Source organism: Phoca vitulina, unplaced genomic scaffold (assembly GCF_004348235.1).
Source record: "Phoca vitulina isolate PV1807 unplaced genomic scaffold, GSC_HSeal_1.0 scaffold30, whole genome shotgun sequence".
In the NCBI taxonomy this organism is placed as follows: Eukaryota; Metazoa; Chordata; class Mammalia; order Carnivora; family Phocidae; genus Phoca; species Phoca vitulina.
The window spans coordinates 17,228,998-17,255,545 of record NW_022589733.1 but is presented as its reverse complement, the minus strand read 5'-3'; the positions used below and the strand labels follow the sequence as shown (position 1 = coordinate 17,255,545).

Sequence of the window (26,548 nt, the reverse complement as noted above, 5' to 3'; positions counted from 1 at the left end):
CAATTGTCCAACTCCCCAGATACCAGCTGGGTGTCCAACAATTCAACTCAATTCTGATGCTAACTACCTGAGGTTCGCAGAGACACCCCATAACTTAGGGGCTCAATACCACAAGACTGCTCACCACCCTAGATCCCAATCACAAGGCTACAATTTTGGCTCTAAATAGAGGTTTCCCTCAATTGCCTCCTTGGGTTCAATAATTTGCTAAGAGAGTTCACAGAACTCAGGGAGACATTTTACTTATGTTTATCAGTTTATTACAAAGTATTCAACTTAGGAACAGCTGGATGGAAGAGATGCATAGCACAAGCTTTTGGGGGGTTAGTGTGTGGTGTTTCCATGATCTCTCTGGGAACATCACCCTCCCAGCACTTTGACATGTTCACTTATCAGGAAGCTCATCAATCTCATTGTTCAAGAGTTTTTAATAGCTTAATTTCCAGCCACCCCCTCTCCGCCCCCCGTCCTGCCCCTCCCTGCCCCACTCTTCCTCCTGTAGATCATTGGGTGGAGCTGAAAGTTCTACCACTTGGTCTTTTTGATGACCATACCTATTCTGAGGCTATGTAAGGGCCCCATCGGAAATCACCTCCTTAGCATAAACTTAGGTGTGATCAAAAGGGCTCATAATGAATAACAAAAGATTCTCCTAACACTTTTAGGAAATTCCAAGAATCTTAGGAACTCTGTACAAAACCCAATATAACAAAAGATGCTCCTATCACCCTTAACACCCTGTAGATTACAGGGGTTTTAGGAGCTTTGTGCCAGGAACCCGGCCAAAGATCAAATCTATTTCTTACTGTACCATAGCAGGTCATAAAGGCCTTGAATGACAGGCTAGGGCCTCAGGGGCCACATGAGGGTTTTCTGGAGGGGGTGACCTGATCAGTTTGGTGTTTTAGAAGATCTCTCTGACTACCTTGTGGAAGATGGGGTGGAGTACGTGTGTGCAGAGGGGATCAAATGATCCAGTCTCTGCAGAATGAGGACTTTGGCCAATGATGTGCTCTGGGTTCAGCCCCTGGGGTTGGCCAGGCCCCCACATTTGGTCTGGACCCAAACCCAATTCTCACTTCACTTATTTGGCCAAGGGTGAACTCAAGGCAGCCAGGCTGAGGTTTGTGGCACGAGGAGGATTTAGGTATTCTCTGTTTTCCAGGGTGGCATACTGAACCCTCATACCATCTTTAGTTTTGTGGTGGTCCCTCTCCAGCTATGGCTGCTATGGGCTTTCATCAATTGCTCACTGGCTTCTCTGTCAAGGTCATTAGGAAGTATCTCAGTTCCATGCCCCACTTTTCTGCCTCTACAATTTATATTCACAAAACCCATTAACTTCCTATCAGTCATGCCATGACGTTTCCTTTGGCCCCATGAAATCTCCATCCTGGTGGCTGACCACTGACACCTGACAGTGTTCATTCCAGGTGGAGATGCTATAATGAGTCAGATGTGGCCCTGGCCTTCAAAAAGCTTGCAGCAGGGATGAAAGATTGATCTGGGAGGGTCCCAGTGATCTGGACCAAGTAATGTCAGTGTGTGGAAGAGGAAACAGCTCAGGTTGCAGACTTGGGCAGACCTGGGTTCAAGTCTTTGCTCTGCCACTCACTGGATTGTGACTCTGGGCAAGTCACTTTACTTCCTCCAAGCTTCAGTTTATCCATATGTGGAAGGAAAAAGAGACTATTTGCCTATCCAAATCTGGGCTTTTTGAGGTCCTAGAGTGGGGAACAGAGGAGCAGGTGGGAACCCAGAGGGACTCTGCCTCATGTCTCTGCACCTCTCTCCTCTTTCCCCATTATTCTATAAAAAGTCCACACTCCAGGTTGGGGGTGAGTTCATAGCACCTCACTTCTGGCCACAAGTGAAACTAACTGACCATCTTTCAATGCCAAGTCCGCATTCCCAAGAGAGAATCTGATTGGCTGAGCTGCATTAGGTGTCTAATTCAGGTCCAATCAACTGTGACCAGAGGGGTGGGGGCATATAGCACAAACTTGGCAGCTAGCAGACAGACGTGTGCATAAGTAGCGGGTAGTTCTCAGAGAAAGTGGGGGATTTGTGAGTTGGACAAAACTCCCAAAGGTGTCTCCTATGTCATCTCAGGTTTTTTTGGAAGATTGAATAGGATAATGAATGTAAACTTTTGGCAGTTTCTGGTATATACTATAGGCTGTATAAATGGTAGCTGTTATCATTCATTCACTGCCTTGCTTAATAAGCATTACTGAGTGCCTGGTTTGTATTAGATCCTACGCTAAATGCTGAGGACAAAGCTTGAAAAATGAGAGTAATAAAAGTGAAACTATTCCACAGGGTTGTTGTCAGAGTTGAAAGGAATAGTACAAGCAGAATGTTTAGTACAGTTCCTGACACATAGTGAAGTCTCAATAAATGTTGTCTACAAATGTTGAAGGTCTAATTGCAAAAGAGCAAAAAAAAAAAAATTGTATGGCTTTTCTATATGTTTTTTTTTTTTTTGGTTCCCTGGCCACAGGACTGAGACATCTTTGGTTACAAAAATAGATTTCAGTGATCAAAATAATGACAGCTGCCAGACTGACAGTTTTCAGATGGTGCATTTGAGTCTCATTTAAAAGTTTAGAAAAATAACATTGGCATCTTCTGAACTTAAAGAACTTAAATTATTAACTAATTACTGACTAAGTTAAAAAGAGCCATGTGCAACCTGTGATTGTCTTTATTTCCTGACCAAGAATGGATCAACCTGTCCATCTACAGGAGAATAAATTGTGGATAGCCACATGATGGAATATAGCAATGAGAATAAACATACTATAGCTACAAGAAATGTATGGGCAACTGACAAATAGGGTTGAGCGAGAGAAGCCAGACACTGAATGATTCTATTTATATAATGCTCCAAAATAAGAAAAGCACATCTATGGTGTTAGAAGTCTGGGCAGTTTGCCCTTGGTGAGGTATTGGCTAGGAGGGGGTTTTAGGTGTGCTGGTAATGCTGTTTCTTGATCTCAGTGCTGGGTACACAGGCGTATTTTGTTTGTGAAAATTCACTGAATAGTACACTGATGTGCATTTTAATGTACGTATATTATACTTTGAGAAAAAGTCTTAAAAAAAGCAAAAGAGTGCCCCATTTTTTTGTGCATCTGCCCGGTTGAAGCAGTCTAGGCTGCTCCCAGCTGGAAGGTGGAGGAGAGATTGGGATTTCAGGCAAAGGGGTAAAGGGAAGGAGCTAATATCTGTTCAGTCCATCAGTCAACTTTCTTTCCGTGCTTAGTAACAAATATAGTTTCACTTCTTCTAAACAACTTTTTTTTTCTTCTTGTTTATTTTTAGATATCCCTTGAATATTGTGACTCTTACAACAGAGGGTGCTTCCCTCCAGTGGTTGTTACTTATAGTCAATTTTTGGGGTCCACCTCTGGGAAATGCAGGGATTGTGTCTTTCAGTGCCATCCTGAGCTTTTTCTTTTATTTCTTATCCTTATTTTTCCTTTGTCCCAATTCACTCACTTATTTTAAAAAAATTGTAATGCATGTGTTTCTCTTGTCCTGATTCACTCACTTATTTAAAAAAATTGAGATGTGTGTATATTTCCTTTGCTCCTAGTTACTCACTTGTTAGAGAAAACATTATACGTAGTATGTATGTGTTTTTAAGTGGCTTTGATTCTCTTTGGAAGAAGATGGTGTATGAATAAACCAGTGGAGCAGAAAACATTTATGGAAAACCTGCCTATGTGTCAGGCATTTCTACCACCCGTTTAGAGGATAGTTACAGGGGAGAGATGTGGAGCAGGAGGGGCTGGCCTGGCACATAGTAGGTGCCTGTTGCATTTGTGAGGCGTTTGCCAGTGGGAGGTAGGGCTGGAACACAGGGGATTGCGTGAGGCCTTTGCTCTAAGTTCTGGAAAGCACAGAGAAGTTAACTCTGGACTGGGTCAGGAGCTCTGAGTTTGGAGCCAGAAAAACCTGGTTCTGTTCCCGCCCTGCCCTTTGCCTGCTCTGCTTCCTGTAGCAAATTGCTCGCTCTTTCAGTGCCTTGGTCCAGCAGAAGGGTCTTATGCAAGCACTGCTTGGGACCTGGGTCTCCAGCATCTTTAGCTTATGGCCCCCTCTGTTGGGGCACCTAGTGAGTGTGAAGGGAACTCTTAACCCTGCCTCTCTTTTCTGTCCTGGTCCTCTCTGTCAAGAGTTCTGGTGACTCTTGGGGACTCAGGAACATCTCCATATCACCCACACACATCCACAAGACTCAGAAGAACAGAGGATCCTAAACCGGGTTTGACTGCTCTTGGGGGCTTTGCTGCCCTCTGCACCTGCTCCTCTTAAGCTTGGCGACTTAGGAGGGCTGAGACAGCTAGAAGCCTAGATGGTCAGAAAGAGAGAGGCCCCCCTTTGTCCCTCCCTTAGGAGGCAGTCTGTCTGCTATTCGTTTTGAGCTGACTGGGATGGATTTGAAATGCTGCCAGGAGAACTCGTCCCCTAGAAGTATAGTAACTCTGCCATCTGAATGCAGCACAGTGCACGAACCATTCACACCCCAGCATGGAGCAGCTGAGCCTTTACACGTGGGGAAAGGCAGGGCAGCCTGGTGGACAGCAGAGTCTTATGAATTCAGCCCTGCGGGGAAGGAGCTGTTTCTCAGCATCTCTGTTGGGACTATCGCCTTGTTCATTTTCACCCTCACACAGTGTGCTGCAGGCATCCCGCCCCCTAAAACAGGGCACTCAGTGGCCTTGATATAACTTCTCAATTCAGTCTGGAAGAAAGGACACTCCTCCACACTGCAACCATGGAGCTTCCTTAAATCAACCCATGTCCTTGCTTAAGACCTTCAGGAGCTTCCTCTAGCTAAGTCAAGTCCACACTGGAAATGAGTCAAGATTCGTTCTGATCTGGTCTCTGCCCACCTTGCTAGGTTCCCTTCCAACCACTCTCCACCCGAACCCCCGGGCTCTAGGTGCCTCTGACTTCCGAAGACCCTCTTCTTCAGCAGCTTCTCTGACCATGTCTCCTCTGAGGTTGAATCACTTGCTCTGTATTAGGGCTCTGGGGTTCCTTAACACACTTCACATTTCAGAATGATAGAAATTGTGTAATACTTTCTTTTGTGTTTGTGCCCACGTGCCTCCCCATTTGTGAGCCTTTGGAGAGCAGGAACCCAGTGTCCCCAGCTCAGGGTCTGGCTCAAGGCTCCATAAACACTTGCTGCACAAATGGAACTGGATCCTAAAGACACTGGTGACGGAGCTGGACCAGGGAGCTGCCTCTGCGGGTTCTTCAGGTGCACAGGCCAATCTGCCCTGGTGCTAAATGGTCCCACATGGCATCACCACAGCGCTTTCTCTCTCCCTGCCCTTCTCGATGTATCACTTTCAGCTCTCCTCCTCCTCCTCCTCCCAATTGATACTTCAAAGCTTCACAGAAGAACTGTAGGTTTCTTGAGCGAACAATCTCCATGACTGCTAAATAAATAAGCTAGATTCACAGACAATTCAGGAAAACCAGGTTGGGTGAGCGTGACTGCATTTTTAGCAGGAGGCCGATGGCTGAGTACAAGTCCTTTGGAAGGCAAAACAAAGCACACTTTTTATTGTAAGATACTTTCAGACCTATAAAAAATATTGCAAAAATGGAGTTCATGTGTATCCTTCATCCAGCTTCCCCTAATGATAACAACTTTCAAAACCATAGTCCAGTGATCAAAACCAGGAAATGAACAGTGGTACAATACAATTGTTGTACTTTAGGTGAATTTCACCAGTTTTCCTCAAATGTTCTTCTGTTTCAGGATCTGCTCCAGAATCCCACATTGCTCATGGTGGTTGTGTGTCTTCAGACTCTTCCAGTCTGTAAGAATTTCTCCTTCTTTCCTTACTTACATGACCTTGACATTTCTGATGAGTACTGATCAGTTACAGGGAAGCTTTCTATTTGCTTCTGGTTCCCGGTTGGTTTCCAGATGATTGAAGTTCCTGGAGGTCTGCCTTTAGGATGAGTTCTGGATAAGTGCTGCTTCTTCTTTCACCCCTCTTCTCCTTGGTTCCCTTGGGATCCTCTGGAGCAAATGTCAGAGGAGGGAAAGCATTATGTGGAGGTGATTAACGTTTCTTGACCTTGGGTGTTCACTGTCATATTCCAAGTTCCCGATCACATCTGCAGTCAATTACACAATTAGCCATGCATGTTGACTTTGGAATGGATGCAGATTCCCTCTTGTTCCTCCTTTTCTGCAAATCTTTCTCCATTCCTCCCCTCTTCCATTTGTCCCCTGTTAGTGACAGATTAGAGGAGGCTCCAGGGCTGACCTGGTGCACATACTTCCCTGGAGTCATGCTCTGGGACACCTCTGCCAGGTCGCTGCGGGGGGTTGGGAGGCCGGATGTCAGTGGTGGATTGGGAAGTCGGACGGTGTGCTGATCCTTATAGTGTCCTGCACTCACTGATGGGGTCATGTGGCCCATGAGGTTGGGGACAGGAGCAGGGCCCTGGGAGAGCAGTCAGCTGGGGTAACAAAGCATCAGCCAGCTCAGTCCCCATCACATTCGGAGAGTTCTCCTCTAGTGATGAGCCTGGGCTTTCTGAGGGACAATGGAAGAACATTCTAGAACCCATTCACATTCATTCATTCATTCACTCAAATATTCATTCATCTGTTTAACCAGAGCATACCCTGGTTGGTTATCTTTATTATTGTCTTTGTTTTTGCTGTCATTGTGATTCTTAGGTATGGGGACATAGGGATGAGTCAGACTCGGGGCCTGCCCTCACAATGCTCACAGAGACAGATAGACCATAGAAGATCTCAGTGCCATGTGATAAGGGCTCTGTTGAAGGGATGTATTAAGTTTGTGGGAATAGGGGAGAGTGAATGACTTAACTGTGACAGGGATATATAGTGGGTGGGACAGGTGACCCTAAAAGATTTAGAAGGGTTAGGCTAGCAAAATGGGGAAGGGACTGATTTACCAGGGGAACAGCATGAGCAAAGGCCTGAAGTGGGGGAAAGCCTGTGATTACCTGAAGGAATTGAAAACTCCCTACTCCTTTACTCCTTTATTCATTCATCTACCCATTTGCTCTGGACCATGTGTGCTGGGCACAGGGCCAGCAAGGGGAGGTGGATCTGGCCTTGCCTAAGGGTGTTATAGTCAGGGCAAGAAGACCGAAGGTTATTATGAGACCAGAAATATACACTGATTTCTTAGGGAGGAGAGAGTGATGGGCAGGGAAGGCTTCTTGGAGGAGGATATCTTTGAGGTTTGACTTGAGGAGGATTTGGGCAAGTGAAGAAGCAGAGATGGTCCCTCACTGAGAGAACAACATGTGCAAAGGCCTAGAGGTCATGTGTTCATTCTTTCACTGACTATATCCGTTCGTTCAGGAAATATGTATTGAGTGCCAGCTATGTGTCTGTACTATGCATAGGGGTTACAAAGTGAACAATTATGGAGCTTATGTTCTAATGGAGCATTTCAGTCAGGTTCAGCTAAGCTATGCTGTGATAGCATGCAACCGCCCAAATCTCAGTGGCTTGCAAAAATGAAGGTTCATTTTTCACTCATGTTATATGTTCATTGCTGGTGGCAGAGAGACTAGAGATGGTGGAACCGTGAGCTGGTTCTTAAAGTTTCTGCTGCAAAGTGACAAGTGTCTCTTTCACTCACATTCAACAAATTGAATCACTTGGCCAAGCTTGACATCAATGGGTTAAGGATGTGTAACTCTCCCACAGAGAAGGGCAGTGCATATTTTGACCAATAAGACAACCTACCATTTGTCTGAGGAAAGGCCAACAGCTTAATATGACAGACTGTTTGGCACGAAGGCAGATATATCAATACAGAGATTAAAATGTTAAGGAGAAGCCAGATTATGCAGGGCCTTGGGTAGTAGGCTGAAGAGTTTGGGCTCTGTCATCTGACAGTGGAGAGCCATGGGAAGTTTGAAAAATTCTGTTGAGTTTAAGGGAGTGCAAAATCTTATTTGCACTTTAGACAAATAATTTCAGTGACTGCAGGAGAACGGCTGGTGGGGGTTGAGGCTAGAGGTAGAAAGAGCAATTGGGGAATTTGGGGAATACCATAGTAGAGAAGGAAGAGGGCCCCGTTAAGGCTGGCACAGTTTAGAGAAGAGGGCTTCAGGAGACATCAGGAGTAAAATCAAGGGAATTTGTTCATTAGCACATTGTTCAACAGATATTTTAGAGACAGAATAAACACGTAGGTACATATATTTGGGTCTTGTGTGCCAATGATGTGACCAGTAACCAATCATTTTTAAAATGAAATAGGGGCACCTGGGTGGCTCAGTCAGTTAAGCGTCTCTTGATTTCGGCTCAGGTCATGATCTCACAGTTGTGAGATTGAACCCAGCATTGGGTCTTGTGCTGGGCATGGGGCCTGCTTAAGATTCTCTCTCTAGCTCCCTCTGCCCCTCCCCCCCGCTCATGCACACACACTCTCTCTCTCTAAAAAAAATAATAAAATAAAATGAGACCCTGATGAAATCTCTCTCCATTAAAAAAAATGTCGATTAAAAAAAATTTACTCTATATTTACATATAGTAATATTCATTTTTGAGGGGAGTACAGTTCTATGACTTTGACAAATAGACTTGTTTACTGCCACAGATAAGATACTGAATGGTCCTGTCACCCCAAAAATCTCCCTTGTGCACCTTCTCTTTTTTAGTCAAATCTTCCTTCCTTGCCAACTCCTGGAAATCCTGATCTGTTCTCTTTTGCTCTAGTTTTGCCTTTTTCAGATGTTGAATAAATGGGATCTTTGGAGTCTACCCTCTTTTATTTAGCATAATGCAATTGAAATCCATTCCAGTTGTTGTACATATCAATTTGTCCTTCCTTTTTGTTGTTCAGTAGTATTTCGTTATATGTCTGTATCAGAATTGGTGTGAAAGCAAGCAAGCAAGCAAGCAAGCAAGCCCCAGATCACTTTTCACTCTTTGTGCTCTGCAAAATGTTAGCTGCTTTATGTGGTGCCCCAGATGGGGCTTTTCTTTCTCCTGCTGAGAGCTCTCTGCCTGAAGGTCTCCCTCTGCCTAGCCAGGAAAACCTTGAACTCAAAGGTAGAGCTTTGTTTTTTCCCTTTGATGAGAAGACTCACTTCCTGCTCAAAGTCCCATCAAAACCCAAAACTTCCTTGCACAGCTTCCTGTGTAACATCATTAACCATCCCTCCAGCAACCATTATTCAGGAGTGTAATAAGTTAATTGTGCTTTTAACACCCCAAGCCAGGAGAGCACATTGCAAAGTCCTGTGAAATTCTTGAGCCTTAGACATCCCCAGATGGCCTCTGGATGGGCTGTGGAAAATTGGTCCCAGCTCTTTCTCATATCTTTGAGAAAGAGTAATGTAGGCTATTTCTATGCATTGAAAATCATATGAGGATCACCTGTCTGGAAAACCAGGTTTTTCTCATTCCATGGACTGCAATTGCACTGATTTGGTGTTAAAGAACTCCAAATGCTAAGAGGTGAAGGTCCCACATGGCCAAGTTCAGATAAATGCTTTCAAAAATTAAAAAAAAAAAACAAACAATAAAATTAACAAACCTTCCAACAATAGTTTTGCCTGGTTCAAAAGCAATGGTTTTAAAAGCAGTTTGGTTAATTTAAAAAACAAAAAGTGTTACTTTAATAAATCGTAAACTTAAAAAACAAAAACTCAATGTTAAAAAATGATATTTGGGGATAAACTTTGCTTATCATATTCAGTTTTCAATTAGAAGTAAGTGATTACCTATTAACATAAAATATAACATAAAATAACATCCTTTCTGATTATAAACATACTGCATGCTGATATAGAAAATTTGGAAAACACAGAATTAAGAAGAAAAGAAAAATTACATAATTCCAAAATCTGGAGATGAATATCTACTAGTAAAAAAAAAAAATTGGGATCCGACTATAAATAATGCATTGGATTCTGCCTTTTTGCTTGACTTTGAGTTCAGCTCAAGATCACCATGTAACAACATGACTTTTTTTTTTAAATATTTTTTTTAGGATTTTATTTATTTATCAGAGAGAGAGACAGAGGCAGGCAGAGGGAGAAGCACAGGCTCCTTGCTGAGCAAGAAGCCCGATGTGGGACTCGATCCCAGGATCCTGGGATCATGACCTGAGCCGAAGGCAGACGCTTAACCGACTGAGCCACCCAGGTGTCCCAACAACATGACTTTTAATGGCTGTCCAGTATTTTTTTTTTAATGGATCTTCCATAATTTACCTAACCAATTTCTTGTTGGATATTTGCATTGTTTCCAATTTTTTGCCTTGTACATAACCAGAAATTAACACTGTGGCAGATGTACCTTATGTGTGCCTCTTAGGCTAATATTTGGAAGGGGGATTCATGGGTGGACTAGGGTTTTGGTAGTGAGGATCAGAGGACTCAATCCATCACCTTGAGAACAGTAGGATTTATTATGTGTATCCTTGACCTCGGAGGTGCCTGGAACCAGGGCACACAGGGATGGACACTTTCTGGCCCAGAGTCCATCCTCCAGGATTGATTTGGTGAAGAGCAGGAGGGCTGGACATGGACTCTGAGGCAGGGGTTGGTACTGGGAGGGATTGTGCAGTGGACTGTGACCCTTACAAGCCAAAGGCTCCTGCAGCCAGGGCCAGCAGATCCCTATGAGTTGAGGTTCTCAGTGCCAACAGGATAGCTGGAGGATGTAGGTGTCCTGTTTCCTCCGGAAGGTGGAGAACTAGATCCTTGACTCTCCCACATCAGAGCCTGGCTGGAGGGGAGGGACAGAGCCAGAGCCTAAGGTGGGTTGTGGGGTTGGACTTTGTGGCTGCCTCTCTGATCCAGGTTCTCGGTCAAGGCCCAGAACCCTCAGAGCCTGCGGTCCACATCAGGATATTAGGGTGCGCTGCACTGGGGTTGCTGCTGAGCATTTGCTTATGTCGTGCGCCCCCAAGTGGTAATTTTTCCCACGACCAGCTCAATAGAGATGGATAGCACTTCCTGGTCCAGCCTTCAGCTCCCAGGTCTGGGAAAGTCACCTGCAGATCCACATTTTTGGGGGAACGAGGAGGGGGGGATTCTAGCACTAGTTTCTAACTTGCTGTGTGGCTTTGGTCATGTTGCAACCCTTTCTGGGCCTCACTTTAGTCTTCTATGAGGAGGAATTTCATGTCAGCCTCAGAGATTTGACCTGGGGTAAGGGGAAGGGCTCTGAGCCTCTGCTGCTCCTGCCCACTTTTGCCAGGCGCAGGGCCCAGGATTCACTGGAGCAGTATAGTTAGCAGAATCCAGGGAGCACTGGGTTTGTGCCCTACTGTGGTGTCTACCAGAGGCTGCAGATTCAGAGGCAAGCCTCCTGCCTTCACTCCTCCAACCTCAGGGTAAACAGGAACCAAAGAGAGGAGGTTGCTAGAGTGGCTGGGAGCTCAGAACCAGACCCTACTGGAGGGTTGGAGGGATAGGAGGTGATGTGAAGCCTGAGAGGCTTCTTGGAGGAAAAGGTAGTGGACAGATCTCATGAGATCCAGGGGTTGGGCAACTCTGAGTTCAGAGGGCAAGCCTCTGAATTTGGACATTAGATAGGCAGGAAAACTGAGCTCAAAAGCCAGCCTAGGTGGTGGTGTTGGGGTTGACATCCGCAGGAATGGCAGAATAAGGAAATCCTGTTTTCCATAAAAACAATGAAAACACTGGAAAAAATTGTCAAAATCAACTTTTTCAGAACTCTGGGAATTAACCAAAGACTTCCAACAATTCTGTGAGTGTTTATTCACAAGAAGAGGCTAAATCTTGGTAAGAACCATGATCTTTGTGGTCTTTTAACTTACCCTAGTTACATTCCCCCCTCTTCAGCCCTGTAGTAGCCTTGAAACCCAATAGCCCCACAATCCTAGTGAAAATCAGCAGCCTACCAATGACTGGAAAGGGAAGAGTGGTGTTGGAGCTCCTCCAAAGCCCAGTTCCCAAGTAATTGTCATTATTTGACCCATCTGGTGGTCCTTAGAAGACCTCGTTTTATTTTATTTTTTTAAGATTTTATTTACTTATTTGACCGAGAGAGAGAACACAAGCAGGGGGAGTGGGAAGAGGGATAAGGAGGCTCCCCGCAGAGCAGGGAGCCAGACTTGGGACTCTATCCCAGGACCCTGGGCTAGTGACCTGAGCCAAAGGCAGACACATAATGACTGAGCCACCCAGGCGCCCCTAGAAGACCTCATTTTAAAGCTTGCTTTTATTTCACCTGACTTGAGATTTGCTCAATGCAAACAGCTTTTTTTCCTGAAGGCATTTGTTGAAAACAATCAGTGGTAATCCTTTCACATCTCAGCTGCCTGAGGTAGTGATAACAGCTCAGGCAAACAAGAAGCTGACCAAAAATCTTAAAAGGAAAAGTTGGGGAATGAGCTGTCCACTCACTTGAAAAACTCTGGCATAGTCCTGGGAATCTAAAAGGCCACTCACATGTGTAGGGCTAAGCACATGTCCAGGAGACACCAGGGGAAACCCCAAGCTCTCAATTCGGGTGGACCTTGAGGCTCTGTGCAGTCAGAAAGGGAAGGCTAAGGCTGAGTTGTAAACTGCCTGCCTGAGCTTTGAAGAAGTTTTCCGACATACACACAGAGCCTTTCAGCAAGCGCTGAGAGATTTATTGGTTTTAGGCATTTAAGGGGGTATCTGACTACTCATTGGCTGACTACCACCAAGCAGAGACTTCAGTGGCCACACACAACAAAGGGTACAAATTTTACAGCATTAGTTTAGGAAAGCCACTAACAAACTACAGCAGCAACAAAAACCAAAACAACAAACCTTGGGGAGCAAGGGTATGGTTTCCACAGTTGCCATGTTATATTACTTAAAATATCCAACTTTCTACAAAAACTATGAGACATACAAAGAAACCAGAAAGTATAGCCCATTTGTAGGGGAAAAAAAAGCAATTGATAGAAACTATCTCTAAAGAAACCCAGATGTTGGACTTACTAGCCAAAGAGTTTAACCTAGTTATTTAAAATACATCTAAAGAACTAAAGGAAACCATGTCTAAAGAACTAAAGAAAAATGTGAGGATTATGTCTCACCAAAGAGAATATCAGTAAAGAGATAGAAATTATTTAAAAAAAATACAAAAACAAATGGAAATTCTGGAGTTGAAAATATAATAAATGAAATGAAAAATTCACAAGAGCTCAAGAAGAGATGTGAGTGAGCTGAAGAAAGATCAGTAAACTTGAAGATAGATCAATTGAGATTATCTTGTCAGAGGAACAACAACAAAAAAAATGAAGAAAATGAATAGAGCCTTAGATAGCTATTGGACATCATCAGACATACTCATATATGCATAATGGGTGTCCCAGAGTAAAAAGAGAGAGAAGGAGGCAGAAAGAATATCTGAAAAGATAATGGCCCCAAACTTTCAAATTTGATAAAAATATTAATCTACATATCCAATAAGTTCAATGAACTTCAATAAGATAAACTGTTAAGATTTATCCCAGACACATCATAATGAAACTGTTGAAGATCAAAGACAGAGAGAATATTGAAAGCAATAACAGAGAAATTATGTATCACATACAAAGTTTCCTCAATAAGATTAATAGCCAATTTCTCATCAGAAGCTAGGGAGGCCAGAAGGCAGTGGAATGACATTCATAGTGCTGAAAGAAAAAGGCTATCAGTCAAGAATTCTGTATTTTGAAAAAATAAAGGAAAATTAATGCCCAGATAAACAAAATGGAGAGAATTTCTCACTACCAGACTTTCCCTACAAAAATTACTAAGGAGAGTCATTCAGGTTGAAATGAAAAGACACAGACAGTAACTTGAATCCATATGAAGAAATAAAGATCAGCAGTAAAGGTAACTGTATAGGTAGATATAAAAAATTAAAGAGGCATATTTTTGTGTGTACCTTTCCCCCTTCTATCTGATTTAAAAGACAACTGTATATAAAGCAAAAACTATAAATTTATGTTGATGGTCATACAATGTATAAAAATATAATATGTACAACAATGGATAGTGCAAAGGAGGCGAGAGGGAGTAGAGCTATATAGCAGCAAAGTTTTGTATAGTATTTAAATTACGTTAGTAAAAATTCTAACTGGATTGTTATAAGATTTTAAATATAACCTCATGGGAACCACTAAGGAAATTAAAAAAAAAAGTAAAGACATGACAAGAGAATTAAAATGGTATGCTAGAAAATACCTGTTTAACATAAAAGAAGGCAGTAATAGGGTAATAGAGGAACAAAAAAGATATAAGATATAGAAAAAAATAGGAAAATAGCAGACATATATCTCACCTTATAGTAATTACATTAAGTGTAAAAGGATTAAACATGCCAATCAAAAATCAGAGATTGGTAGGATGGATAAATTGCCATGATCCAATTATATTTTGTCCATAGAAGACACACTTTCTATTAAAAATGCAAATTGGTTGAAAGTAAAAGGATGGAAAAAGATACATTATGCAAACTAACTGAAAGAGAGCTGGAGTGACTATACTAATATTAGATGAAACAGACTGATAAAAATTGTTACCAGATACAAAAGTACATTTTATAATGCTAAAGGGTCAATCCTTCAGGATAACAATTATAAACCTATATGCCCCTAACAACAGAGACTCAAAATACATGAAGCAAAAACTGACAGAATTGAAGGGAGAAATAGACAATTCAACTATAATAGTTGGAGATTTCAGCACCCCACTTTCAATAATGGATAGAGAGTAACTAGACAGATAAGTGAGAGAATAAAAGAGTTGAACAACACTACAAACTGGCTATATCTAACAGACAGCTATAAAATACTCCACTACTAACAGCAGAATACACATTCCTCTCAAATGCACACAGAATATTCTCCAGGATAAAACATATGTTAAGGCATAAAACAAGTCAGAAATAAATTTTTAAGGATTGAAATCATAAAAATTATGTTCTCTAACCATAAGGGAAAGAAAATAGAAATCATTAACAGCAGGAAATTTGAAAAATTCACAAATATGTGAAAATTAAATAATGCATTCCAAATAACCAATGGATCAAAAAGGAAATCACAAAGGAAGTTAAAGCAAAATTGGAATTAAGACAAATTGACCCCTGAGATCTTTACAAAATATCATCCTTGGAGGACAGTCCCCAGGAAACCCTGCTGGTAGGGGTCAAGGAGCAGGGGCCTTGTTGAAGTAAACTTCAACCCATACCTCCCCAATTCAAGACCTGACATGGAGGTTTCCTCTTCTCATTTTGATTGTGAGGTTTTCCAGGCAAGACTCCAATGTTGGGTCCACACACCCCAATACAGTGCTAGCTGTTCCCTCCTGTCAACCAGCTCATTAGAAATTGATTTCCTCCCTCACTGCTGATGAATCTCACCCGCCCTGGTCCATTTGCCAAATGCAAATGGTGTGTCAGCCCCAGCTTCCAGAGGCCCTGCCTGTTGTGTAGGGTGGAGGTGGGATTGGGAGGCATGTACAGAGGCTGAGTGAAGGCATTGAGCACTGGGAAGAAAGAGGGCTGGACTAGGTGTCCAGTGTTATTCTGTGCTTCAATGCAGAGTGAGTGTCTCTGAAATCCTAATTGCAAATGTCCCCTTGTGTCCTTTGATGATGATGGTGGTGGTGGTGATGTGTATGTGTCTCACATGAGCTTTCTCAGCTCTAGAAAGAAAAGAATTTCAAGATTTTTCTTTATTTAGGTATAAAAAAAAATACAGTACATCCCATGCACCAGTGTGGCCTATATATAGTCATTATCACTAGAGTAATTACTACAATGATAGGAAAAAGAAGGTTACAGGAATTTGTTCATCCAACTAAAAAACCCAAATTAAAGTTGTTAACCTAAATAGCAACCCGCTTATTATGCAAAAACCCTTATTCTATATGTTTGTGAGAGCTAGAAATATGTAAGTTTTATTAGTAAACAAAAAAATTACAGAAACTAGATATTGGTTAAAAAAAAAAAAAGTCAGTGTTATCTACAATCTCCTGAAGTGTGAGGGCCCTTGTTCAGAGGGGAACCTCAGTCCATGACCAAGGATGAGTTGGAGAGTTTCCCTCCTGTCCTGCCCCCTCTTGTTGAGTGATGCCACTTCCCCAGGACATGTTTGCAATGTAATGTTCCATATTTGGCTGAAAGTGGGAGATGCACAGATAACCACAGGGCGTGGACAGAGCAGGGGCCTTGCTTTTTGCAGGGTGTGGGGGCCCTGCAGGGGTTTCCTGAGATGTGGCAACAACGAGGTGCCTAAAGGCAAATGGCACAGTTCTGTAGTGCAGTCATGTTTGGGTTTGGACTTTGGCCAGAGTTGCTGAGGGTCAGATTTTGAGGGCCTTGAAGTCAAGAGATAAGGAGTAGATGGAAAGAGAGAAAGAGCATGAGTGAGTGACCAGGCAAGGCATATAGGGGAGAGGTCTTCTGTTCTGGGAACATCTGCTCCACTTCCCAGGCAAAACTGGAGGGGTTGTCGATGAGTCTCAAAATGGGGGGTCACAGCTACTCCAGGCTCTCTCCAAAGGGTGTGGGTGTGGAGGTTGCCCTCACCAAGTGATCTGTCACACTTGGTCTCCACTGTCCCTCCAGGATGGATTCACAGTTGCTTCAAAATTCAACAAGCCATTTTCCTGACTTTGGTTGAATTTTCAGTGCTTAGTACAGTAGTTATGGGCGTGGCAGGCCAGGGAGGTCATTTCAGGACCCACCTTCTATAGCTGTCAAGGGGCCCCCTCCTCCTTCTTGACAGGCCTGGGGAGAGGCTGGGAGTGGTAGGGGACTTGGGAGAGTGGAGGAAGTTGAAGCAGGGTAGGCTGATGGACAGTTCCAGTCTCCCGTGGGACTGGGCTGACAGAGAGTTTTGCCCCACAGGCCATGCCATCCAGCGCTTTGCCTCCAGGCAGACAGGCACCGGGACCTCCCCGACCTCCCCAATCTCACCAGGGGGTTCAGGGTTTCAAGGGAATATCTCCCCCTGGAAATTGAACATAAGCTGCTTTGAGGAGCCGCAGAAAGGCTTTGAGTGGGACCCGTGGTCCCAGGGGACAGGGTTATGGGTGTCCGAGCCCAGACAGAACCCCAGCCTGGATCTTCCAGCATTTGGGGGGTAGCTGTCACTGAAATATGTTCCTGGACCTTTCAGGGACCTGGAGTTTGCTACCCAAGGTGGTGAAGTCTCTGGGACCCACGAGGAAGGGCTGCTGGGCTGGGGTGTCAGTGCTACAATTTGCGGGCTCAGTGCCTGGTGTCCGACTGGCCCGAGCTGCAGTGGTTTGGGTCCCCAGACGAGAGGCCCGGGGCCCCCTAGTACACCAGCTCCTCCTGGGGGTCTGAGCGGTACAGCTCGGCCAGCATCTTGAACCTGGGCCCCCAGTCGTTGAGGAAGTCGTAATCGATGTCCGAGTCGGATGAATCGGTGCCCAGGGAGCTGAGGGACTCGGCGATGGACTCGGCGCCCTCGTAGCCGTAGATGTGCAGCGTGTCGTAGGGCGGGCCGCCGCCGTCGTGGTCCGCCTCGTCCTTCTTCACCTCGATCATGGCGGCCATCTCCCCCGGCCCGCCATGCGCTGCGGCGGGCGCGTGCCGCGGCGGCTTCTGCAGCTGCGCGTAGACGGACGGCCGCGCGTCCAGCGCGGGTCGCGGGGGCTTGGCGCCGCCGTGCCGCACGGAGTTGAGCACCGACACGTCGTAGCTGGTGGTGTCCATCTCGCCGCCGCCCTCCTCATCGTAGGTGACCAGCTGCTCATGGATCTCGGGCACGCTCTTGCCGTGTGCGCGGGCCTGCTTCCGGAGCCGCCGCCGCAGGAAGATGAGGAGGGTGATCACTGCAGCGGGTCAGAGCCAGTCAGACCCGGCCCCTGCGGCTCACCTGCGTCCTCCCCTCCTCCCAGGAAGTGGCCGAGCCCGCCCAGCCTCTCAGCCGACGCACAGGTTGGTTCGGGCCAGACACTTAGTGGGTACCCGCGCCCCCTCCTCCCCCTTCCATGGGTCAGAGCCAACCCCCCTCCCCCCACCTCCATGGGACAGACCCATGATGACTTCTCTGCTTTGTTTATATTTGCTAAGGTAGTTGGGAGGTTAAGTGCAGTTCTGTGTGTGGTGGTGATGTCATTATCATTATTATCACTCATTATTATTAAAAGGGGGTCTGAGTCTGGACTCTCTGCCAGGGAAGCGCCAGGATGGTGGCACACCCAGGGCGGGCACTGGCAGGAAAAGCCTGGAGCAGATAATTGCGGGTGCCCCCACAGCATCCCCGGGGCCTTTCATTTTGGTGCACAGGGCGATCTCTAACCTTCCTCTAGAGGACTGGCCCCTGCCCCATTTCAGGGCTGGTGAAGTCCAGGAGAATTTATTCCCTTGGGAGAAGCCCTCAACCATCAGCTGAGGGGAGCTGGTGGATAAACACCTGCTGTGAGTGCCCCACTGCTTCCCCATCCCAGATGGCAGGAAGCTCCCGGGACCCACACCATTAACTTGTATTGACAACTCTTCCTTCATCAGCTGCCTCCCTTCCCTGTTTCACTCCCCACTCTTCCTTCTAGGGCTTCCTGGAAGCATTTCTAAAATAAATCACTTGTACCCCAGTCCTTGTCCCAGGGTCTGCTTCCCTGGGTAACCCCAAACAAAGCAAGGCCTAAAATGCTCCTAAAATTTCTGAGACCCAAACAAGGAAAAAAAAAAAAAAAGAAATCAAGGCTGTAGGAATCCTAAAAAAGGCAGGAAAGCCACTGGAGGTGAGCTAAGCTAGAATTTTTTAAATTTTCCATTTTTTTTTTTTTTCCAAAAGAGGTATTTTTTCCAAAATTGGGTTCATGTAAATAAATGCCTAGAACGGTGCCTGGAATGTAGTAAGTGCTCAAAATGTATAAATTGAATGAATGAATGTCATATATGTAAAGTATTTTAAAGTGTGGGAAGGGCCATGAACTCTCCCTTTCCCCACTTCTACCCCCACCCTTAGGATGCAGGCATCCAGGGAGATAGAGCTTCTATCCCTGTGTCCGGCTGTGGAACCCTGAGGCCCAGGGTGGGATATGGGCTGGAGGCAGGGTTGCCCCTTGGATCCCTGGTCTCTTCCTCCTCCTCTGAAGCGCCCCCAGTGTCCCCTCCCCACCCTCCTGGGCACTGACCTGTGATGGTGAGGATGCAGAGGAAGATGGCTACCAGCACCTGGATGCTGACGCCTGCCTGGCCTGCCATCTCCTCACAGTAGGTGAACTCGCCATGCTCGTTGCACTTGCAAATGGTCACGACCAGCGTGCTGGTGCTTGTGAGGCTCGGCCTCCCATTGTCTGAGATGAGCACAGGCAGGTGGTGGACTTTGGCACGCTCCCGGTCAAACTGTCCATACTTGACTGTGATGTTGGCTGTGTTATCTGGAAACACCAGGGCTTCAGAGTCAGGCTCTGCTATCCAGAGTGCCTGTCTGCTCATCCACACTGACAGTGTGGCCTGCCTCCTCTAGGGAGGCCTCCATGACTGTGCCAGCCCACATGCAGCCTGGGCTGCTTCTCCACCCTTTGCATCCCCTGCCTCAGTGTGGGTCTGTTCCTCCAGAGAGGGGATATTTTGGGCAGCGGCTTTGACCTAGCCTCTAAGAATGGCTTGGCCCAAATGTAAAATCCTCGCTTTCTGTTTCTGTGAGCAACCCATATGTCTGACCCCCACCTCCTCTTCCCTAACCCCGCTCCAATAACAGGTGGTTCTCTTTTGGCTCAATTAATGCGTTATACCAAGCTTCGACAATGGGGAAAAAGAAAGTGTTTAAAAGTCTTTTAGCACTGGGCTAATTTTGAAGGCTGTTTCTGCCATTCCTGAAAATCCACTAGAAAGTGAAAACAAAGCACTTGTTCCCTGGGGCACGGAGGGAGTGATGACATGGGTAACTGAGGATTTCCTGGGTAGGCTGGATGGAACCGGGAATGTGCTCTGGCCCAAATATTGGCTCTCCTTCCCAGCTCCAATCAGTGGTTCCACATACAGAAGAATCCCCCGGAGAGCTTTTTAAGCATGCTGATTTTCAGAACCCTGCTCTCCCTTCCCCTCCATATCCCTCCCCTCAGCCCCCCCTCCCCCTCTCACATTTCAGATTCAATGGCTCTGGGCAGGCAGAGGCCAGATAGTTTGCCTTTTGCAGGCTCCTGGGAAGTTATAATGCCGGCAGTCAGAGGATTTAGGGATTCCCTGCTCCAGGATTTATCTAGCCCCTCGGGATCAGCTCACTCAGGAAGCTGGTCAAAAGCAAAGGAGGCCATCATTTACATTTCAAATGAAAGCTAATTACATTTTGTTATTAAGTAACTATGTCTATTATAATCGAAAATAATAGCTATATGGTCACCGATACTTTATGGGAGAAATGAGTTTTCTCACTATACTCATTTACTATCATAATAGGACATTCATGTTGTAAGTGAATCTGGCACCAATAGGCTTGCCTCCTGGTTGTACGTAGGGTGCCTCTGGGGTGGCACTTAAACTTTCTATCCCAGTGCAGACCCTCTCTGAAGTAGGATTGAGGTGAACATGGGGGGGTGGGGTGACAGGTATTTTTGCCACATTGTTTACTGCTAAAGACAGCTGAGCAATTGAATGGTCTGTCATTGACTGCCAACACATCATGGCCACCTTTCCTGTCCCACAGGAGGCTCCTTAAGGATGGGTCTGTGGCTGATCCCCTGGGTCTGCCTCACACTCTCAGGGGCCCTGACCTTCCTCACAGGTGGTGGTGGCTGTTCGGTACAGGGATCCTCACTGGCAAAACCTCAGTTTTGCCAATCAGAGATAGGCAGGAATTCCGCCTCGCGGTGGGTGAAGGATGGCTCTATTGAGGCCCAAGAGGGATTTTTCTCTGTTTTTCTCAGGAAGCTGGTGAAGCCATGGAAGCCTGTCTACTTTTGGCTAGAGTTCAGCCAACTCAGCATCATCCTTGTAAGCACATGCTCATCAGAAGCTCTGATCGGCCGTTACTGACATCCCAGCCTCTGGGCTGTGAGGAGTGGACCAGATGCTGTCCTGGGGCCACCTGGTGGTAAGTAGTCATTGTAGCTGAATTAAGACAAAGTTCACTGTATTCTTGGCATTTGGGATTTCACATTTCCAATTTAGACTCTTTGGTAGTGACCTCAAAGTTCATAGAGAATTTGCAGTTGTGCTGAGCATAGAGATCCGGTGTGGAAAGGAATCCCTTGGCTCGTTAGTGAACTGAGCAAGTGTCTGCTCCCTATATCTATTCTATATTCCTTGCTGACCTGAGCATCTTCTGGGGAGTGTGGACTTGGCAGTTTGGCCAGGGCAGCTCTGACCATGGCACAGGCCAGTAAGGAGTTGTACAAAATATCCCATAACTTGACCTTAGTCAGGACCTGCCCCCCCATTTGTTGGCTTGGTCTTTGATATTGGTGCTTCCAGACTCCAATAACCCTGCCCCTGCCAGAAGCCAGGCTGACTACTTTGATGCATACCGTGATTATCTGTGAGGGTGAAGTTGCTGTCCTCGGTGCTCAGGGAGAATTTGAACTTCACATCTCGTGGCGTTATGTCCTTGTCTATTGCCGAGATTTGCACAACCAGCTGGAGTATGGAAGATGGGGGACAGTCAGTGGTGGTGTTGGGGTGGCTGGGGGGTTAGTGGTGGTGGTGACTTTGGGTTCAGACCTGACCATGGCTGCATTTCACCTGCAACACTAACCTAAATGGTCTCCACAAAGCCACTCTTTGGACCACCCTCCTCACACATCCCCTCTGGGCCTCAGTTTCTCGTGGGGATATCAATCCCTTTCCTCAAGGCTGTCGTGCAGGTTACATTAAGCTCAGTGAAACGCCGGCTGGCTGTGGGTAGGAGGTGCTGCCTCTCAGCCTGTCCTCAGTGTGTGTGCCCCCCCCCGAAACTGAGCCAGACTCACCTTGCCCTGGGCAGCATTCTCACACACTCTGGGCTCATAGGGCTGGGCGAACTCTGGAGGGTTGTCATTCTCATCCAAAATTTCGATGTGGACTTGCACAATGGATTCTTTGCCTGTGGGGTACCCTGCAGGGGGTGGAAAGGGCTCATGATGCCAGCCCCAGAGATAGAAGGTATGTGGATGGGGAATCCTGGAGGGGTGCCCTTTTTGCAGGAAGAGGGGATAGGGACCTCTGGAAGAGAGACCAGGGATGGCATTCTGGATGAAAGGGTGGAAGAGGAGAGGGGGGGGGCATCAAGCTTCATGCACAGGGATGTTTACTAAACAGTTACTTGTAAGAATCAAAAAGTTAGACAATGCAAACCAATTAAAGAAGGTTTTAATTAAATTAACAACCAAATTGATCTAATAGTTTAATTAAGTAATTACTTTAAATAAAAGTAATTTATCTAAATCAATAAAATTAATTAATCACAAAATAATTAAAAGGTAAACAACGTAAATGAGATGGGGTTAACAAATTAAACCACTTTAAAAGAATGGAATGTGTGGCCATTTACAATGCCCATGGAAATTACATTTAAAAATTGTAATAAAAAAAGGTATTTTAGTGCCATGAGAATATAGTTCTGGAATAAGGTTAAGTAAAAATGCAGGATATGATATTTATATAAATATGATGATCTCAGTTATATAAAAATATGTATAGAAAAATAAAAGACCGGAGAAAGTACACTAAAGTGCTAACAGTAATTATCTCCGTGTGGTGGGATTATGAGGGGATGCTTTTCTTCTCTTTTTCTGTATTTTCTCTCATATCTTAAAATGAACAACAAACTATTACTTTTAAAGTTTAAAAATTGTGTGAATGAGATTAGATGGGGAAGAAAGGGCAAAGACTGATCTGGAAAACATGCGGGAGCCCATTGCAGTTGGGGCTTGACTGCCATGCGGGGAGATGATAAGTCTCAGAAGTGCAATAGGAGGCAGGGGCCCTCTAGGGTAGCACCAGTAGGGCCTTGGTCAAGTCACCCGCCCGTCTGAACCCTGGTGGTCTCCTGGGTAAGGCAGGCATATTAATCCGTCTCCGGAGGGCAGCTGCGATTTTTCTCATGTTAAGTTTTATAAGGATGCAAAACTCCAATACTTGCCTTTCCCTCTGGCAAAAGTTACACTAAGCTGGAGAACCTAATAGTCTTGAAGATGGAGGGTACTTCAGATTTTGAATTCAACCCACTGACCGGCATATAAATCATCTCCCTCCCCTCCCAGCGAGCAGTCTTTTCCAAACATCCATGATAATAAAAATCATGTGGTATTTGTTTGATGTACACTCCTTGGCCCCATTTCTGGATCACTGGACCAGAACCTCCAGAGAAGGCTCTGTGTTTAAAAGGTGTCTTAGGTGATTTTCATCACAGGGACGTCTAGCAGGCTGTTTTATGACTGTGCTTCTTAAACTGGAATGTGCATGAGATTCCGATTCAGTCTGGGGGGTGGCCCAAGATTCTACTCTCCCAACAAGGTCTCAGGTGATGTGGATGCTGCTGGTCCATGAACAACTTGGAGATGGAGGCTCTATACTTATTCCAGCCAAGTGGTGCTTCAGCAGGAGCTTATAATACCTCTAGAGATCGAGATGACAGATTGTGCCTATTTTGAAGGAATGAGGGAAAGGAGAAAAGCCCAGGTCCCCTGGCATATGGGGCCACTCACCACTAGAATCCAGTTCTTTGGCCTCCACTGTCAGGTTATACCAGGGGTAGATTTCTCTGTCCAATTCTTTCTCATTGTAAATGTTCCCTTGCTTGGTTATTCGGAAGAACTGGCCCTTGTCACTGGTCTTGCGGATGGAATATCTGCCAGGGGAGAGAAATTCATGGTTTTCCATTGTTCTTTGCTGAGTGCAAACTTCTCAGCATGACTGATGAGGCCCTTCAGGATCTATCCCTTGCAGCCCCTCCATCCTCCTCTCACTGCTCATTGTGTTCTACCACCTAGCGGGATGCAGAGTGGTGGGATAATCCCATCTATTTTAGCAATGCTACCCGGGCTGAGCTGAAGGTGGTGCCTTAAGACTCCCTCGGTAGCACTTTGAAAGCTGAGGCAGGAGGTGCTATAATCCAGTACACCAGAGCTGGGGTTGGTTTTTGTGATTAATGAAAAGATAGCACTGGGTGTTATATGCAACTAATGAATCATTGAACACTACATCAAAAACTAATGATGTATTGTATGTTGGCTAATTGAACATAATAAAAAAAAAAAGAAAAGATAGCTGGACTGGAGCCAGGAAGAAATAAAAAAGGAGCTGGAATAGATAGGAAATAATTGAAAATAAATTAAGTTTATGAAGTAAAAATTTGAAAAGTTCTTCCAGAAATCAAGAAAAAGGTGTGAAGAAATGAGAGATGAATGTGTATGAGATATATAACACGTAATATATAACATATATATTTGCTGCTAATGACGAAAATTCCAGAACCAATAGAACAGAAGAAATAACAAAAGATACACTAAAAGAAAACTTTCCTGATCTTAAGAAAGGCTCAAGTCTACAGATTAAAAGAAGTCATTAATATCAGGCATAATTTTCCAAAAGAGATCAATGTTTACCTATATCCTGATGACACTTTTGAATTTCAAGGCTATGTGAGGGAACTGAACAGAGTCCAGACAGAAAAATATGTTCTTGTGAAGAAAATCAGATTCACCTGAGATGTCCCCACAAAATTAAACGCTAGAAACATTGATAGTATTTTTGAAGTGAAGTTTCTATACTCTGAGGATTATAGGAGCACATCTGGTGTTATTAACATAAGAAGGCAAAGGAACTAAGGTATCTGTAAACATACCAGAACTCAGGAAGTGTGTCACCCATAGAGGTGGGTCCTGAAAATTTTTTATGAAAACTTAACTTCATCCAACTAGGAAATATAAAGAAAAAGCCTTCTTTGGGAGAAATTAAATGAAATGATTTATTTCTCTATCATACATAGGAAAGCAATTGTGTGTCTGTGTGTGTGTATGTGTGTGATATTTTAAAGTAGAAAATGTCCAGGAAAACATTTTTAATTTTACAGGTAGAAGTAAGTCTCACTGGTAGAAGTAAAAATGAATGTATTCCATTCAAACATCCAGGAGAAAAAAAATGAAAACAAAATAAATTCTATAGCAAATATGGGGGAAAAGAAAAAAACCATAAAGTTTGAGAAATGAGAAATGTGTAACAAGATAAAAAAAGTAAGATCAAGCATATCATTTATGATACAAATGTAAATAGGTTAAACCCAAAGCATCTCAGTTTAGATTAAAAAGCAAAACCAACTACCTTCTATTTTCGAGAGACAACTTAATACCAAGTGAAAAGCAGAAGTTAGAAAAGTTGAAAGTACAGGTTGGAAAACTTCTATCAGGCAAAGATAAGTAATAAGAAAACAGGACCGGCAAACTTGACATCAGGCAGTGTGGAGCTAAAGGTAAAGTATTTAGCAGAACAAATTGGGTAACTTCATAGGGATAAAAGTTACAAGTCATAATGAAGGTAAAATAGTTATGAACCCTTGTGAATAGAAAAATTAAAATATATAAAGCAAAATCTTAGGTATTCTAGAAAAAATGAATGCAAACACAGTTGTATTGTATCCCAGAACAAGTTAAAGCAAAAACAAAAAATACCCTACCACTGGTAAATGGAAAGAAAAACATCAAATCAATCTCTTAAATAAATTCTTGGATCAATAAAGAAATAAAAATTATCATTACAGTCTATTTACAATAGAACGGCCATGAAAACTGTAGTAGTCCCAGAGCTTGTGCGATGTGGCCCAAATCTCCATTTTTGGGAACATGTTTTTTGACCTTGGTAAGAAGACCTAATATCATAGAAATACTAATTCTGCCTGAATTGGTATAACACAATTCTCATTAGAATTCTAATTTTTTTTTAAAACAGATAAAATAATTTTATAATTCATATGAAAGAGTGAATGTTTGAGAATGCATAAAAGTTGTAGAAAGTAAAAAAACAGTGAGGGAGGGACTTGGCTTATATCTACTAAGTTTTAGTGTAAAGCTGCTGCAATAAAACAAAATGGCTTTGCCACAGAACAGTGGACAGAATAGAGGATTCAGAAATAGATTCTTGTATATTATATAACAAAGGTGGGAAAATGAGGACTTATTTAATAAATGGTGCTAGCACAATTGGCTACCCCTCTGGAATAAAATGAGATTGGATTAAAATCAACTGCTACATGGCTCTAGAATGTATGAGTTAGATGTATATTTTTGGTCCCAGAGGGTAGGGGCAAGGAGTCTAGTGGAGATAGAACAGGTGGTGATAAAATGGGTGTGGTGTGATCCAAAATATTTTAAAAACAGTCAAAACCCCCGAACAGACAGACAGACAGACAGACACAACAAATCCCCCATGAATGTACATAGATGTTTGTGTAGTCATGAAGAAAAGGTGTGACAGGACCACCTCAAACCATGAGCATGAGTGGGGTTTATTGATGTTTTCTTTGTCGATCTTTGTGTTGTTTCACTGTGAAATGAACACTTTTTCCTTTTGTGGTTTTGGGAAGGCAAATTTAGTCAAACATATTTAGTGGAGGGGTTTCTCCTGTGT

The 26,548-nt window shown here is 44.3% G+C and overlaps 1 protein-coding gene across 1 annotated transcript in view; it reads right to left on the bottom strand.

The window, feature by feature from the left end:
- Nucleotides 1-15,683: 15,683 nt before the first annotated feature.
- The window catches only part of CDH5 (cadherin 5), a 30,602-nt gene continuing 19,737 nt past the window's right edge, over nt 15,684-26,548 (bottom strand). The window contains exons 8-12 of the mRNA XM_032424424.1: nt 23,632-23,774; nt 21,916-22,040; nt 21,475-21,583; nt 19,141-19,386; nt 15,684-17,832 (exon numbers count right to left, since the gene is read on the bottom strand). Of these exons, the coding sequence (XP_032280315.1) occupies nt 17,312-17,832; nt 19,141-19,386; nt 21,475-21,583; nt 21,916-22,040; nt 23,632-23,774 (1,144 nt within the window). The 3' untranslated portion in view covers nt 15,684-17,311. The remainder of the gene's footprint in view (nt 17,833-19,140; nt 19,387-21,474; nt 21,584-21,915; nt 22,041-23,631; nt 23,775-26,548) is intronic.